At 39.3% G+C, this 17949-nt stretch overlaps 1 protein-coding gene across 1 annotated transcript in view; it reads left to right on the top strand.

Moving 5' to 3' along the window:
* The window catches only part of NRDC (nardilysin convertase), an 853803-nt gene that overhangs the window by 555796 nt on the left and 280058 nt on the right, over positions 1-17949 (top strand). Inside the window, exon 28 of the mRNA XM_044086887.1 lies at positions 13553-13636. Within this exon, the coding sequence (XP_043942822.1) occupies positions 13553-13636 (84 nt within the window). The remainder of the gene's footprint in view (positions 1-13552; positions 13637-17949) is intronic.

Raw genomic sequence — 17949 nt, forward strand, 5'->3', positions numbered from 1 at the left:
TTTTTCTGTATATACTCTATCCAGTGTAGCTGAATATTTTATTTTTCCTTATGCACATTAAAAGTCCTCTGCTAATTTAATTTGTAACTTCACTGTTTAGTTTTTGCTTAAATAATGTTAATTTATTTATGTTTACATGTTTGTGGTTAGTCTTTTATTGTACATGTATTATTGTTTGACTGACAGCAGGTTTGTCATTTGTCACTGTAGGTTAACAAGTGCTGGTGGCTTCCTTCTGCAGTTAAATTGTTTGGTCCTACTACCAGTGAAACTATTAAGATGTATGATTTCATATGTGGTTTAATCAAGAGTAGCAGGTAAATGGAGGCTTCTGGCCACCAAGGGTTTTGGGAGTACTCTTGAGCCAGGAAGATTAACTGTATTGCCACACCACACCTGGATGATGTCACTGGACATGAATATCTTTTGACAGATGTGATTCTGGGCTGTGCACAGGATATTTCTTTGATTTATTGTGGGTGGGCATCACTTTCAGTACACAGTTCCTTTTGTTTTCATACTGTTGAGCAGCATGTTTGCCAGGGTGGCTAAATCCTTGCAGGTGAAGGATCTGTATGTATGCTACTGTCAGTAATAGTAGCTTGTAGCTTCCTTGTTGAACTTATTGGTAACATCCCTGGAGTAAGTACTGTCTTGATTGTAGTCCATAAGGTACCCATGCACTAGAAAAATTCCTTTCTTATCACTTTTTAATGATTACCTTCATTGTTGTTAAGCTATACGGTCTCCACTGCCTTTTATTCCTACCCCTGGAAAGGGCTCAGTATTTCATGAATTTAGCAGCTTACATAATAATGCAGTGGAAGGTTGCGGTTTAGATCTTCCTGTGCTTTCTGGGCTTACTTGTCTATAGAATCTTCATTGTGCCGTTTGTATGCTTGAAGATGCAGATATTGGCATAGATTTTGAGGCATCAGTAGGTGCATGCCACTACATGCTCGTGGATCTTTTCTTGGTGTCACATATGTCTTTCTGAGCCCTTTGCTTTTCTTGGTGTCGCGTCTTTCTGAGCACTTCGCTTTTCTTGGTGTCACATATGTCTTTCTGAGCACTTCTGTGGTGGTAGTTCATTTGGGCTCCAAGAGATGAGGTCCCACATCAGACACCTCAAGCTTTGAGCAGGCACCCTTGCCCTAAAAACGTTGGGAGACCAAGTATCATCCTGGGCCATTTCTGATCTGTTTTAGCAAATGCAGTTGATTTCTTGTTACCTAAGTAGGCAACACTAGCATGTAGACATATCCCTTTTCCAGAGAATCAGTGGATATGTTGTAGTAAACCATAGACAAGAGGTATCACACTCTTAGCTGATGATGTCCCCAAAATAAACTGATGTGATGGCAAACTCTGACCTTTTTTGGTTCTGTTGTAGAAGTTGCTGATTCGGGAGATGTCTGGTACGGATCTTCTGGACTGGGTGAATGCTCTTGCTCTTGTTTTTTGTGCTGTAGGACAAGGGAATGATCCGACAGACCATTTAAAAGCATAGCTGCTGCTTATGCTTGTTTCAGAAATGTTAACATTGCATAAATTTATGTTATAGCAGTGTCATCCTTGGGTACACAGCTTTGCCATGTAGTCAGGTCTTTGTTGGTAGGTTTACACTTTCTGCATGTTTTAATTGTTCAGTTTCCAAATGACGTTGCCTGTTCAGTTATCATATCATTTGTTTTCAGTTTGATTATGGTGTAGAATCATTTTCACTGTGTTTATCAACTTCTTCTAAAAATTAGTATTGAGCTTTCTGAATGCCAAAATACTTGCTTGACAGTTGCTGTTATGGACAAAAAATGATCTGTAAGAATTACTACAACCTGTGTCTTTGTAGTACCTGCCAACCCAGTGTATCTGTTTGTTTACATTTGTTTACTGGGATGTAGCACTGATCAATATTGTCCAGTTTCAGACTCATCCCAGGTGACATACAAAACATTTCACAGAAATAAAAAGAAAACAAATATGCAATAACAGAGCAGTTCAGACTAGTTATATAGAAAACCTCCGGGATTCAGTAATGTCTACACTACATGTACACTATTCTGAGTGAACAGATAACACAGACATAACTTGCACCTTCTTCCTTCTAATTTTCCTACTGATATTTTTGCAGCTTTAAATATTGACAGGGATTCATAAAGGTTACCACAAAGTGTAGACTACATGTACACTCAGTGTAATCTTTCTGAGTGACTAGAAAGCACAAACAATGTGATAAGAATGTTCTTGAATACATGTCATGTACACTTAGGGATAGTCTTTTGGGTGATATCTCCTGTGTTGAAACAGGAACATTGTTTTGGCTTGGATGAAGAAGTCTCAGAGGATTTGAAGTTTTGCAGTCTGGTTTTTGCCACACATACAGCCGTATGTATGTAGTCCATGACAGACTCTTGAAAATGAAGTTAACATTACAACACTTGGTCGACTCTTCAGAGATGTCAGAGTGATGACACCAGTGTAAAAAATTGTCTCCTCATCACCTTCCAAAAGAGACATTCTAGAGAAGAATCATACTGATGGATTGCTAGCTGAAGAAACAAATTGTTAAGAGGGTTCTCTGTATATCTTTGACTACAGTAGGTAAGTGCTTGATAGACTAACGAGGTATCTAGGGAATTCACATTGACATTGGGATATGAACCTATTCCATGAGGGTCTTCTCTTCAGTGGAGCTTCACAAAGTTGCTTCTGCAAAGAAATAAGAAATCCAAGGATGCCCTAAAGACTGCCTTGTTTTTTTTTTCCTTAAGACTTTTACATATCCTGTATAGTTCTTTGAATTAGTCATGACACTGGTCAACTTAACCAAAGCATTGGTCACCCACTATTGGAATCATTGTTTACATGGTTTACTTGTAATAATTGCTCCTTCTCTGTGTTGGAGCCACAGTATTTTAAGAATATATAAGGGTGTGGGGATGCGGGGGCTTGACTCCTTCCAGAATATTATTAGTGGAAGTGCCTTCAGCTGCATACTTTACATCTTTGCACTCCCTTCAAGGAAGTTCAGAGCATAATGGAGTGAATGGCACAAGAGTCAGAATGCTTTGATCTCCTCTCCATCCCTTTGAAAGCTGGTTGAATTCTCCACTAACTGTGAGCCCAGTCCTGAAGAGGGAGTAAGCTGGTCAGTCTAGAAAGGGGTTGGGGGAAGGAAAGGGACTGACTACCTGGTGGTGGTCATGCTGATCAAAAGAGAAAATGAAAAAAAAAATGAACATGATTTCATGGATAGACTACAGAAAGTTCCTTTTGTAAGACCTAACCATTATTGTTAACTCTGGACTACTGCATCTATAACGTATACTGTGTGCTCATTTAATCACAACTTAGCAGGTACTTTTGTAGATACATGCTTTTCATGGTTAAAAAATGTAAAAACAGCTACTGATTTCTCAAAACCCATCTGTAGGACTATTACAGTTCGGATTTCTTCTTCAGAATTAACTACAAGCAAAATATTTGCAAGTTATTTTAATGTATTCATGCCAGCAGTTTATTTCTGCAGTCTTATTCCAGAAATGGATTGGGACAAGATATATATTTAAACTCTATTTTTGCTGTGGGTGGGCTGAGCTTCTTGCATTCCTCAATGTTTAAGCCACACCTGCACACCCCAGTACTGTAAATTAGTAGCTTAGAGTAAAAGGTAAGCCAGGTTTTGATGTGAATCTAGCAATTCTATTTTGTTCAAAGTCATGCATCCTCAGAGTTAGACCTGAAAGGGTTTAGGGCCACCATATAAAAGTTCCTGGGAGACATAGCCTTTGCAGCAGTAGATTTTTTTTATCAAGATGGTCTGTTTCATACAGTATAATGCTGTGCTGTATGTTTTCATTAAACCATCAGGTTATTAACTGTTTTGTTTTTCTAATAATAAAACCAAGGGTGGTTCATCTTTTCATAATGCTGTTCAAATTCCTTATAAACTGTTTATCCACATTTACTGTCTTAAAAGTAGCAGGATTGTCTAATTGATCATAACACATTTTTTTTAAATCCTGAGCCACATTCTGAATGATATAGTCTGATAACTAACTCACCAAATTCCTGTAGAGTTTTAGTTCTTTAATACCTTAGCAGTCATTTTTTGACAAATCAAAATACATTCTATCTTTGTCTCAAATTCATAAAAGGCCTGTACCTGTATGATTATATTAGAAAAGTTAACAATTGTGTCATTTCTAAATGGTGGGAAGGATATGCATCTGTAATTTTAATACACCGTTTATTGCAGATGACTGGTCTTATCTTGTCATGGTTTTTAATTCCCTTTATGTTCATTATTACTCAGTGTGCACTTGCTGTAAATAATGTAGCAATACTTATGTGATATATTCATGTGTTGTTGTGTTATATTGTCATACTTAACTTGAACTGTGTACAAATGCTTAGGGTTAGGTTGTTAGATGAAATGGAAATTAAAGTAGCCTGGTACATGATATGACATGCAGTCGTAGAAGGCACTCAATTTGTTTAGTAGACAAATACTAAGCTGTTTATCCAATTGGTATGTGGGAATGCTGATAAAAAAATGACTTGTCTTAATCTTGCCATTACATTTCAGCTGGAAACAGTCACATACACACCCACATGAACAATTTTAATGACTCACCCAATAGAAGATTAAGACATCTGAGAGAGTGATATTCTTCAGACTGGTTCTGATTGTGACTATAAGACATGTTTTTCTCTCCCTGAAGAAAATAGAGAATCTTACAAGGACTGTATGCCCCGAAATAGCACAGCTCCATCTCAGCCCTCCCTTTTCTCTTAGCAGTGGGACTCGTGTCAGCTACCACTCCAATCATTCAGTTTGCCAGGCTTAATATGAGGATTTCCCAGTGGTCTCTGCTGTCATGCTGGGATCAGCATTAGGACTGCCTCAAAGGCTGGATTTCTAAATCCTCCAAGGTATCGTGAATGGGAGTGATGAATGAAAACAGCCAACTTTTTCCAGGATCATGTTTTTCTCTCTGACCTAATGGTTGATGTGCATGCTGAACACCTTCAGAGTGGAATACAGAGCATAATTTCACTCCTGTTTGATCATAGGTATGTGGTCTTATCAGGAACTGAATGCCCGCATCAGTTTGCTGAGGTGTGAGGCATTCTGTTTCAGTCTCCAGTCCTTTCTTGGTTTGGATGGACACCTTCCAGTCTCCTCCTCCATTAGCAAGCAGAGTGGGACTCACTGCTGTCTCCTTTGCCAGGAGATACAAAAATTGCAGGTTTGGGCATTCTGCAGTTGTCTTTTTATTATAAATGAGAATTAAAGCAAAATATCTTGAAGGAGGTTTTTAGTAATGTAGTATTCCTAAAACAGAGTTTTCTGCATGCCCAGAAAACACAAATTTGCCATATTTTTCATAAGGACCAATTCCTGGTGAGCTTTTCTAAGAGACACGATCCCTACCATCCAGTCGGAGGTTTGAGTACACATTTCTGCTAACACCACTCATTAATGGGGTCCTTCTAAAGTTGCACAGACGTGGATGACTTCATTCTTATGGCACTATACTGGACTCCTCAAGTTTGGGTTCCTTTGCTCCAGAAGCAGGCCCAGGCACCACCACATTTGCTTCCTGGATCTCCTTGTGCAGTACATGGACTGCGCACACCATCAACTTGACACTAGTGAAGCTGTGTGAGATCAGGGCAGTAGCCAAGTACGGTGAGACACTTATTCGTTGAAAGGGTGACATTACCTAATTGTTCACCTGAATATTTCTGTGACGTGCATTTCTTATGTTTTAAAGTTGTTCTTATGGTGGCTATATCCTCATGTAGAAAAAATATCTGGTAAAGGCTTTTTGGGTAGGTTTTTCATGAAAGTCACAACCTTGATCACTAACCCACAGTTACTGCTTAAAGTTGTCTCTGATTTTACTTTGAAGCAGTCCATATGACTGACGGTGATTTTCCTATAAAAGATTAATCCTGGCTAGGCTGTGTAGAGCAGGTTATAACTTTAAAGAGCACAAGGTACTTCCTGTGTATGAGAGCTGCAGTTAGGAAGACCAGCTGTTTGCTTTGCAAGGGCAAACAAAGCAAATTGCATCTCAAAATGTACTGTGCCTGTTTGGCTTAAACTAGGGGTGTTGCTTCAGGGGCCTTTCAGTGCAAAACTCCTTTTTCAAGGTTCACATTGTCATTATCATAAGCACTGCAAGCTTGTTGTAGCCACCGTGTTGTGAATGGAGTGTGGGAGTGCAGTCTTTAATGACCTGCTTTTGTCTAGGGATTTTTAGGACCAAACTTGCTGCCATATGACGATACTGTTCAGTGTTCTTTAACTACATCTTGGGGTGATGACTGAACTCCCCTTAGACCCTTCCAAAGTTATGTTGTTGTGTACCTTATAACACCAGATCTCCTAGGGGTGTTTAATCAGCAGTCAGGACTTCCATCCTCTAAATCCTGGCCCATCTCTGATGCTTCGCAGAGAGATAATTTCTTCCATTTCCAGACTACTTACATTCTTTTACACTAGGAAAGAACTAGGAATGAAAGACACACTCCTTCCTTTTATGGACATGTTTCCCTTGATATAGTGATGTCCACACAGTAAGAGAAAAAAGACTGCTGTTCCAAGGGATGGCTGCTTTGAAATCCAAAGACAGAATGATATCACCTAATAGAAGATGAGTTTTGCTATTTAATATCTGAAGTCTCCTAGAAGGTCTGGAGTTGGTGTTTGGTTAAAACAACCTTTACATAACACCTACCTTAACTTCAGATCATTGCAGTAGATGTACCATCAGGACAACACACCTACTTTTCCCCTACATTGTGGGTCTTCAAGATTTCTTTGGACAGATGGGAGAGGACTTCCCTACCCTTATATCTTATTCTGTATTGTATGTTGGAAAGAACTGCCTTTCATGTATTCATGGGCATTCCTTCTGTGTCATAAACGAGGGCAAATTCCTGTTAAGGAGAAGGGGATCATGACAACAGTTTTTAATTTGGTCCACAGGATAAACTTGAGTGCAGGAAGGGGAACCTTTAAGTTCCTTCATTGGAGCAATAGCTCTCCATCCGATTGATTCCCCTGTGGACAAGAAAGTCAAGTGTTAGGGAGTGGGGCAGTCTGCAGTGTAGAACAGTCTGTGTGCTGTGTCTTTAAGAAACATTTCAAAGTGAGGGCATGTGCATATAAATAGCGAGCACTTTTAGGCAGCAGTGCCATTTTGAGAGAACAGCCAGAGTGTTACCATGTATGAGTGCAGTAGTCAGTCTGTTTATAAGTTTAAGTTTAACTTACGAAGCCTCAATCCTGTGTTTGTTTATAATAAAGCTGCTTAAACTGAACCCACAACTGTTCATCTGTTTCATCCTGACCGGATGAGCGACATGGTGTCAGAACTGGGATAGAGAGTGCAACTTCTTCAAGCCATGAGGTGCAGAGTTAAAGGTGAAGGTACATTGAGCAGGTTGGGTGATGGTGCTCAAACAATTAAAAAAAGGCCAGAAACAAACTTTAGATAACCAAAACTTATATAAATGATTTATTTTGTAAAGAAAATGATATGAAACCTTCGCAAAGCACAAAACACATTATTAATCAAACGAGTAGCACAAAACGCATTGTTAATCAAATGAAAGGCACAAAATGCATTATTGATTAAACAAAATATTCAAAACCACGATATTTGATAGAATTATCAGAAATACTTGTGGGTGTTCAGAATTACTTCACATTTGCATAATGAGCATTTTAAAAGTATAACAAGCATGATAAGAGGTAAAATGGGCATAACAAATACAATAAAAGGGAAATAAGCTTAAAGAGTAAGGTAACTGCATTTTTTTAGTAAACCATGTTTTGACATGTTATTTCGCATTGACCAAACTATTCAAAGTATAACTAGAGTTATTCGAAGTATTTCAGTGTGTGCAAAGTGTTTGCAGTGTGTGCTTTATTACAGTACAATTATTTCAAAGAGTTTACTGGGTGCAAAGTACAGTTATTTCGTAAAGTGCAGTTGGAATACAGTCATTCCGAAAGGTTTCTTGTGCTGTGTACATTTTATTTGCAGAGTGCAGTAATTTCAAAGTGTTTCTCACACTGTACAGAGTTATTTCACAAAGTACAGCCATTTCAAGAAGTTTCTTGGGCTGTCTGCAGTTCATTGTACTATGAAGACTTATTTTACAAAGTGCAGTTATTTCGAAAAGTCTGTTGTGCTGTTGGGCATAATTACAAGTTCTGGCATAACTTCCTGACATATTTGTGGGTATGTTTGTTCATGATTCTAAGGATCTTTATTACTGTGTCTTGATATGGCAGAGGCATTTCGCAGATCCAGTCCACTTGTGTTGATCATAATATTGCAGAGAATTGGAGAGTATTTGAGCAGGAATACGATGTTTTCATACAAGCAGCTTTTTCTGATAAAGATGAATGTACAAGGGCATTTATTTTGCTTAACTTAGCGGGGTCAGAAGCCATTGAAAGAGAGTGTTAATTTGTGTATGCACCAGCAGTATATGCAGGGGAAGGGGGAAAACACCATATCGTTATACAAGCTGAATCAAGGGAGGACCCTGAGTACTTGAAACGTAAATTTAGAGAAATGTGTAACCCCTAGACAAGTGTTGCATTGGAGAGCCAAATATTTTATACAAGAGACCAAAAGCCAGGAGAAACTTTTTCAGCTTATATTACTGACTTGAGAAACACAGCTAAAACATGCAGATTTGTTGATTTGAAAGACAAGCTGATAAGAGACGCTTGTGTGTGGTGTTAATAATGCTGCAGTGAGAGAGATTTTCCTTCGTGTCAGTGATTTAACATTGAACAAAGCTGTAGAGATTTGTCAGATACATGAGCTTACAGAAAGGCACACAAATATGCTTGCATGTGATAAGCGCATGGTTTCAACAGGCTCTAGAGCAAACATAGCATGCAGCACGTGGCTAGCAGTAACAGGCCTAAGCACATGGCAGCTGCAGCCCCTGCAGGATTTCCAGGGAGAACCTGTAACTTTCCAGGAAGGTCTAAGACTAGCTCAGTAAGATGAACATGCTCAGTGCAGCATAAGGGTGAGTCAACAAAGCCCAAGTTAAGTCTTATTGTTAACTGTCATAATTGTGGTGACAGTCATGAGTTTAAAGAGTGCTTAGCATTTGGTCTGCAATTCCACTAGTGTAAAAAAAAATGGAACTACTTTCAAAAGTTTTGTAAGTCAAGCAAGCCTCATTCATTTATTAAGAAAGGCCAGTCAAAAAAGCGAGTTGATCCTATAGAAAGCTGCATCTCTATATTTTATGTAGGTGGTGTATCAGTGGTTGGTGAAAAGGTTAGTGCAGTAGATTTGTTGGCAAAAAATGAAGTGTTTTGTACTGTCCTGATTAATGGTAAACCCATGGAGCTCAAAGTAGACACTGGTTCAAAGTGCAATGTTAAGTCAGCAGAAACATTTGCTAGAGTAAGAGCTGATGAACAACTTAATTTGGCTAACTGTGTGAAGCTTGTTGCTTATGGAGGTGAGGAGTTTCAAACCGAAGGCTCAGTAGTGCTGTCATGCTATTCAGTTTGAACAATTACAGCTTGCAAGTTTATGTAGTCAGAAGACCTGTGCAGTCATTATTAGGTCTCATACAGTTTGAATGAAACTGCTTTCTTTTATCAAAGAAGTCTATCATGTAAACAAATGTCCTAGTTCCAGTTTCACCAATGCTATTTTCTCAGAGTATGCTGATATTTTTGAAGACAGGCTAGACAAACATCCAGTTGTGTACTCTAAAATTAGACCCTGAAATCAGTCCAGTGGTCAGACCAGTGAGAAAAGTTCCGATAGCTGTGCAGGACAAAGTCAAGGTCTATTTAGATAAAATGGTGAAACACGTGAGTGCGTGCATGTGTGTGCCTTCTGTGGAAGGCTGGGCGCCGGGCTGGCAACTCGACACCGTAAAAACTCCACTGCCAGTCATGAGCAGACAAGGTGATTTGCTGTGGTGACCCCTAACTGGGAAAAGCCAAGAGAGAGAGGGGAAAACAAGGTGTGATATGTCCGGACACAGAACCAACTGAATGGGTATTTTCCATGGAAGTTGCTCATAAGAAAAGCTCAGATGAATTCAGAATATGTATTGATCCAAGAGACTTAAACAAAGCATTAAAGAGGCCCCACCATCCTATGAGTACAGTTGACGTTGCTACCCTCATGCCAAATACCACTGTTTTTTCTGTCCTAGATGCAGAGAGTTCATTTTGGCTAGTAATGCTTAATCGCAAGTCTTCACTACTGACTACATTCATTACCCCATTTGGTAGATACAAATTTCTCAGAATGGCTTCTTGAATAAATTCTGCCAGTGAAGTCTTTCAGCGTACAATGGAGCAAATTTTTTCAGGTTATCCGTGTGCTATAATAGTAGATGATTTACTAGTTGGAGGCAGTGATGAAGCCGAGCATGACAGAAACCTCAGGAAAGTTCTGGACAGAACGCGTGAAGTGAATTTAAAGCTCAGTCCTCTGAAATGTAAATTCAGGCTACCAGAAGTTACTTATGTAAGTCATTTATTTACCAGTACAGGTTTATGACCGTATCCTTCCAAACAAACAGCCATTCCTGAGATGCCAGCTCCAAACAATGTCCAAGCCTTACAGCGTTTCCTTGGTATAGTTAACTATTTGAGCTAGTTTATACCAGACTACAGTGAATTATCACCTTTAAGAGAGCTGACGCACAAAAATATTGCCTGGTCATGGTTGGAACAGCATTAGAGAGCATTTAATGACCTTAAACAGAAAATCGCTAGTCCACCTACAGTAAGATACTATGATGTCCGCAAACCAATAATTCTTTCCTGTGATGGTTCAAGGTTTGGTCTAGCTGCAGTTATTCTTAAAAGAGGGCAGACCAGTAAGCTATGCGTCTAGAACTGTTACCCAAACTGAGATGCATTATGCTCTGATTGAGAAGGAACTTTTGGCAATTGTGTTCGCACATTCGAAGGTCCAAGATTATATTTATGGCCGAGCTATCCAGATCTAGACTGATCCTCAGCCTCTAGTCACTATTTTAAAGAAGCCTATGCATACAGCTCCAGCAAGACTACAAAGAATGATGCTCAGGTTACAAAAGTACAGCTTCAAAATGGTCTATACAAAAGGCAAACTTCTTTATCTGGCTGATACCTTATCCAGATTGCCCATAAATATCACAGAAAAGCTTGATGCAGAAAAATTTGACTTCGATGTCATGGAGGTGCGTACGTTTTCTACCACAAGACTTGATGAGCTAAGAGATCATACAATAACTGATCCAGTTTTGGAAAAGCTCAAGCACTTCATCAATGTTGGATGGCCGTCAAAGCAATCTTGTGTACCAACCGAAGTGCAACCTTATTTTCCTTACAGTGATGAAATGTTGATGGAAGATGGTATAATTTTCAAAGGTCCTAAGATTATTGTTTCTACTTCCTTAACATGAGTACATCCAGAGTTTGCATTGTGGCCACCCAGGTTCCGAAACTACCAAAAGAAGGGCGAGAGGACTATTATTTTGGCCTTCTCTGTTGAAAGACACTGATAAAGTACTTTCATCTTGTTCAGTATGCAGTAATACTAAACCGCATTTGCAAAAAGAGCCACTTCAGTTAATCTAGATTCCTGAACTATCTTAGTCAACAGTAGCCACTGACACTTGTTTGGAACAGTCAACATTACTTAGTGTTGGTAGACTCTTATTCAAACTGGCTTGAGATCGATCTGCTACCTAATGTCCAGTACTGTTATTACTAAGTTGAAACATCACTTTTCAGTCCATGGTAGTCCACACACAGTTATTTCTGACAATGGTGCCCAGTTTACCAGTCATTTTTTTCAGAAATTTGCAAAAGTGTGTGACTTTATCCATATTACTAGCAGTCCGGAATACCTCCAGTCCAGCAGACTGGATGAGCCTGCAGTACAAAGTGCAAAGTAATTACTAAAGAGGTCAACGCGTGACAATACCGATATCTTTTTGAATTTGCTTAATCTCAGAAATATACCCCATGACAACTTACTTGGCTCTCCTGCTCAGAGACTTCTGTCTAGGCAAACCAGAACAACCTTGCCAATAATTTCCAGTTTGTTGGTGCCTAATGCTAAAAAAATCAGAGCAATCAAAGCCCAACTATTTAAAAAGTGTGCCTTTCAGAAGTCCAGCTATGATAAAATGAGCAGATTTCTTCATCCATTGAAAGAAGTAGATAGTGAGGATGCAAATGGCGAAAGATTTTGATCAAATTGGTCAAGTGAGAGGTATATGTGCCCAGTCGAGATCCTACTTAGTGGAATCTGAGGGTATAGAATACAGAAGAAATTGCAGGCATCTTCTTCCAGTGTCTGAATTGAAATCACAGCATTGTACCTGTGATATACAGACTCTAGATCTCAGTGCAACCCAGACAATGTTCCTGTTGAAGGACATGTCACAATACGTATTCTCATTCCTGAGGATGTTCTAGATGTCCCTTAAGTTGAACATTCATTAAAGACTGTCCCCATTGCTAAATCCAGTTCTAATTTTTATGTCACACGATCAGGTCATATTTCTAGATTTGGTGTAAAATACACAGCAACCTGGACATGATTGTATTATTTGTATTTAGGTCTGTATTTCATGTCAGAGAATTAGTTCTGTATAACTGAATGTCAAAGAATCACTTTCGTACAGTTGCTTGTCGATGAATGTTGTCATTTTCAGTCTATGACTTATTTCTCAAAGAGGGAAGATGTAGAACAGTGTGTGTGCTGTGTCTTTAAGAAGCATTTCAAAGTGAGGGCACGTGCATATAAATAGAGAGCACGTGCAGGCAGCAGTGCTATTTTGAAAGAATAGCCAGAGTGCTAACTTGTATGAGTGCAGTAGTCAGTCTGTTAAATGGGTTTATTTTAAGTTTGTTACTAAGCCTCAATCCTGATGTTTGTATATAGTAAAGCTGCTTGAACCAAACCCACAACTGTCAGTCTGGTTTATCCTGACCGGACGAGTGACATATAGATCCTGTGGACTGTCCAGTCCCTCTGCAGTCTATGACCTCTGTTATAGTTGCCTAAGAGGATGCATGTGCAATCTCCTGACTAAACAGCATACTCCACGCATCATGGGCATACTAAGCTCTTCATGTTGTGGCAGTACACCTGCATTTCTGCAGGTTTCGATAGTGCAGCAAACCAACATCTGCCCACACACACACACACACACACACACACACACACACACACACACACACACACACAAGGTTAGGGAGGGCCAACATCAGCTGTTCAGTCCCATTTTCTCTTGCTCAGTTTATCCATTGCCCATGTCAGCAGACAAACATCGGTCATCTGGGGTGCAGCCGGAGATTTAACCCTCTGCATCACAGGGCTGGGTACATATTTAAGAGGTCTATGGCTAAAACTGTCCATCTTGTGGCTGGAGGATAGAATTGCACTGAGGATCTGGCATTAAAGTAGAACTTCATAGCTTTTGCTGTAACTTTCTTAGGTTTAACTTCTTTTTGATACTGATCTTAACTTTCTTTTAGGTACCATGTGTATCCAACCTGCAGAAATACCTCCGGTATTTTGGGATTCTCTGTTACTGTAGCAACTCAGGCCACCAAATTCAGGTATGTCTTTATATTTTAAAAAGCATGCAAAGTTGTGATTGTGCGTCAACAAGCTATTTTTTTAACCGTAAAAAACATTATAAATCAGCGCTTTTCATAAAAGGTGGTGAGCTAGCTTTCACGTGACATATAGAAATGGAAGAAGAGTAATAGACTGTTGCTAGCTATCTTTCTATAGATCACTGCACATCTGACCATGTTTCATATGATCACATACAAAAAGTTGGTGATCTGAAAATCATGGCCTGTTAAAAAAAGAAGCATTTTTGCAGGAGGGCTGCACACCTTAAATAATTGTATGCGTTACCTCTGAGATTGCGTACCTTTTGAGAAAAGTGAAGTCGTCCCAAGGCTTTACTTTTTTGCAGTCACTGATTTTTTGTATGCAGCCATATGATTTGTGGTGACTTGAACCATGAGCTCTAGGACCCATCCAGTTGTTGCTTTAGATGATACAGAGGGGAGTTTGGAGGACAGGAGAGGAAATGGCTTTGCTAAGGAAAAGAGACAGATAGTCCAAATAGAAGTTAATTTTGATTAAGGGTGAAAGTTTGAGGGGAAAGTGTTGAAAGGTTTAATAAAAAATTGAGCAGTTTCAGTGTAGAAGATCAGTGAAAAGTCAGGAATATTAATTAGATTTCTGAGAATTCCCTGAAAAAAGATAGACTTAAAACAAAACAGGAACACTCTGAAGAGTATTTTTGGGAAGTGAAGCTTGTAAAAATGGTACACCTGACAAGAGTAATGTGCCTCAGCAGTTTTAGAATTATTTTAGAGAATACTGTTAACTTTGCTGTCTACTTTAACTTTTCTTCTGAGTAGTTTATAACATCCAGAAGAAGTGTCAGGCTCCTCGGTGCAGATAAAAATTTGAGCATTGTAGTTTGGAAAATAATAGAATTGTTTTAAAAAGAACAAATTGTTAAATATCTTAGGCCAGTCAGACACGAGCACAGAAACAGCATGTGTATATAAACTGTTTTATTGTAGACTAATGTAATAGATATTTTTGACTGGTCACTGAAGTAGGTAACTCAGAAAAGGGTCTGTGGGTATAGCTGCAAAGCATGTGACACGGTCTTGTATAGTACATGGGCAAGAGTAGTTTATGTAAGTTAAAAATGCTTTAGCAAGGCATGAATAGTGAATAATGTCTTGTGTCATAAAGTGGCAATATAGGATTCATTAATCAGTGGTATTAATAAGGGACTGACAGTTAACAGTGCCTCTGTTATAGAAATTTCTGTAATCTGCAAGCATCAGTCTTTGGAGTGGGACTGATGAGCTTCACCTACCCTTCTTCCCTCTAACAGTCATATAAATCAAATCTAAAGGCTTTCTTATCCATTTTTTAAGTTGGCTTGGATGCAAGCACAACATGTTGTATCCATTAAAAATGTGCCTGCAGGCCAGCTGCATCAATGCAAATGCAGTCTGCAAACATCAAAGCAGAGTGGTATACAGACGAATAAGCATTCAAAATAATGCTCTGACCTGATGAGTTCGGAATTGAAGGTGTGTGTCATGCTGAATGAAGCTGAAACATTCCGTTTTCTTGCTTGTTTAAAAATCGCGGTCTAGACTTAATACAGTAGTGTATGCTGTTTCCCAAGATAATTTTAAAATGTTGTACATTGCATCCTCATAGTCATTAAAGGACAAAGCAAATTGTTTATCTTTAGTGAGCAAAATTAATTTATTGTCGGAAAGATTGGGAAGCGAGATTAGATATATGCATTTCACAAAGAAATAATGGGAGGACATATGTATGGCTCCCAAATATGCAACAAAGTCTAGAAGATTTAGGATATTTGCCTGGAAGTATTTGCACAGAAATTTTTATACCTCAAGCAGACTTGAAATAATTTTTCCTCAGATAGACGGCAAATGTTGGAGGTGTGATGAGGAAGAGAGGTAGCTGGAAACGTATGTTTGGAAGTATAACGAGTTGGCAGACTTTAAAATTTTCCTATAGAGTAGCCTGTCAGGAATACTGGGCGAGCAAATGAGTGTAACTAAGGAATTTTTTTTTTAAGTTGGGGATACAGGATCTGAATTGCCTAGACATAGTAAGGCTTGCTAAATTTAATTCTGGTGAATGCCGAAAAAGCAATTACTAGAAAATGGAAATTAAAATCTAAACCAGCAGTACTTGAAGTAGTGAATATTGTAACAGAGATAAGAGAACAGGAAGTAGGATCTTTGGAAAAGGGTAGGGTTAAGTTACGTAGAAATAAATGGAAACTGTGGAAACAATACATGCAGAAAAATGTTTTAGAGGAGGAATGAGGATTTAAGAGAAGGCAGGAACTGAGTAATTATGCAATGTAATGATTATAGGATATATACAAATATATGTGATATATAGTTATAAATGTGAACTTACTATGGTTTGATTACTTTTATGTAAATGTAAATCTATGTCACAAGTGATAATTCAATAAATGTGTTAAAAAAATAAACTGCTCATAGGAGTAAATGAATGCACAAGGAAAGCTGCTTTCTGTTTAAAGTGTCATATTTTTAAGTTGCATTTTCCATAGTCATGAGAAAAGAATAGTTTCGAGTGTTCAGACCACTGGACTTCTTCATGTAATTCTAAAATCCAATGCTGCCTTTTCCATCTGGGTTCAAGCTGTGTGTTAGCTGATCTGATGCTGGCCAACTCCCACTCAGCAAGTTATCTACCTGTAACCCTGCATTACTAGAACTGTCTCAAGACTAGTTTGCCGCCATTCTGGACAGCAGCTCAGTTATTTGCTCCTTCCCATAACCTTATTTTGGACAGGGTTTTTGCTCCTCTACCTATTTTTTTCTTGTGTATTAAGATAGTGTTTGTTAGTGATAGGTTTGTAGTTTTAGCGTAGTGTTTTCTGTTTGGTAGGTTAAAGTGGTAGTTCTTCCCATCTTTTGGGACTTGCCCTTTATAGCAGTTGTGTGTTTTTTTTTTTTTTTTGTATTATGGAGAAAGGTTTTAAAAAATGTGTGGCTTGCAGTCATTCTCCTCAGGGCTGCTCATCTGTAATCCCCTCGTTCATTTTGTGAGGGCTTTGGCTCTTGGGCTGTCAACAAGAGGAGAGCTAAGCTCAGCCTCAGAGGTCTTCTTCCTTGGCCTCCACTAGTAAAGGTAGTAAGACTGGTAGCAAGCAATCTAAAGGTTCAAAACCTAAGACAGACCATAAGCTGTCGGCTCCAGCTGATGTTCTTCGTGTTTCACTTTTGCAGTCATCACACTTGGGTTATCTGCCTGCAGGTAGCCCTCAGTCAGCCCGAATACCAGAGACTTAGTATTTCTGCTTCGGATGCTGTCGCTCCAGGACTGACGTCAGGTCGGAGTATAAAAACAGGCAGCCGACGCCATTACATCAGTCTTTCTTGCCGAGGAGCCCGAAGCAGAAGCAGTTCACAAGTGCCGGTCGACGACTACCTCAATTTTCGTTTATGAATTGAATAATCCTGAAGTCTTCTAAAGCTAAGTACCGCGTCGAGGATCCTTTTTTCTTGCTCTAACTGATTTCAGAAAAAGTTAATTGTCTTGCCTGTGGAAAGCAAATACCTCACAGAGATTTTCATTCTTACTGCATCACCTGTTTAGGCCCAGACTACGACATACCTCGCTGTCGGTTTTGTGCCTTGTTTAATGCCCAAACCATTCATTGTCGGGCTCTCTTTGTCGCAAAATTCTTTCGCTGTCAATGTCTGTATTCTGAAATGGCTTCAGTAAGCCATCCGACTACTGATATTCCAAACAAACTTAAGGATAAAGACAGAGACAGATAACATAGGTCCAAATCTGCCGACGCTTCCGTTAAGCTAGTTGCCAGCCCGCCGGTTCTCAGTGAGGCGCTTTCGCAACCCCTGATGCCCGCTTCTATGGATTTGCAGCCTCTGCCGAGACATATTCGGAGTCTGGTATGTCACGAGACTCCTCTTCAACTATTGAACCTGCGGATGTCTCTACCTTGGATGGGTCCAGAGCCACTATGTAGGCACCGGCTTCTGTGGCAGTTCTTCGCTCAACTGATGACTTCTTTTTTTAACCAAAACTATAGAGTTTCTTAAGCACAGAGCACATACCATGCCTAGAAAACCGACGAGCAAATTGCATACACCTGCTCCCATGCCACAAAAACAAATGCTTAGAATGGGCGAAAACCCTATTACACTAATTAGGGGAAGTCAGCCTTCCCCTGCTAAGAGAAAAAGATACCAGTCCCCTACAGCTTCTACAGACCAGGAGTCTGAGGACTCTGAGATTTCTGATTATGAAGACATGCCTTTATCTGCTTATGAGGATTCAGATGCAGAGGAAT

The sequence above is a fragment of the Protopterus annectens genome, chromosome 10.part0, assembly GCF_019279795.1.
Source record: "Protopterus annectens isolate FY-2018-M chromosome 10.part0, PAN1.0, whole genome shotgun sequence".
Classification (NCBI taxonomy): domain Eukaryota; kingdom Metazoa; phylum Chordata; order Ceratodontiformes; family Protopteridae; genus Protopterus; species Protopterus annectens.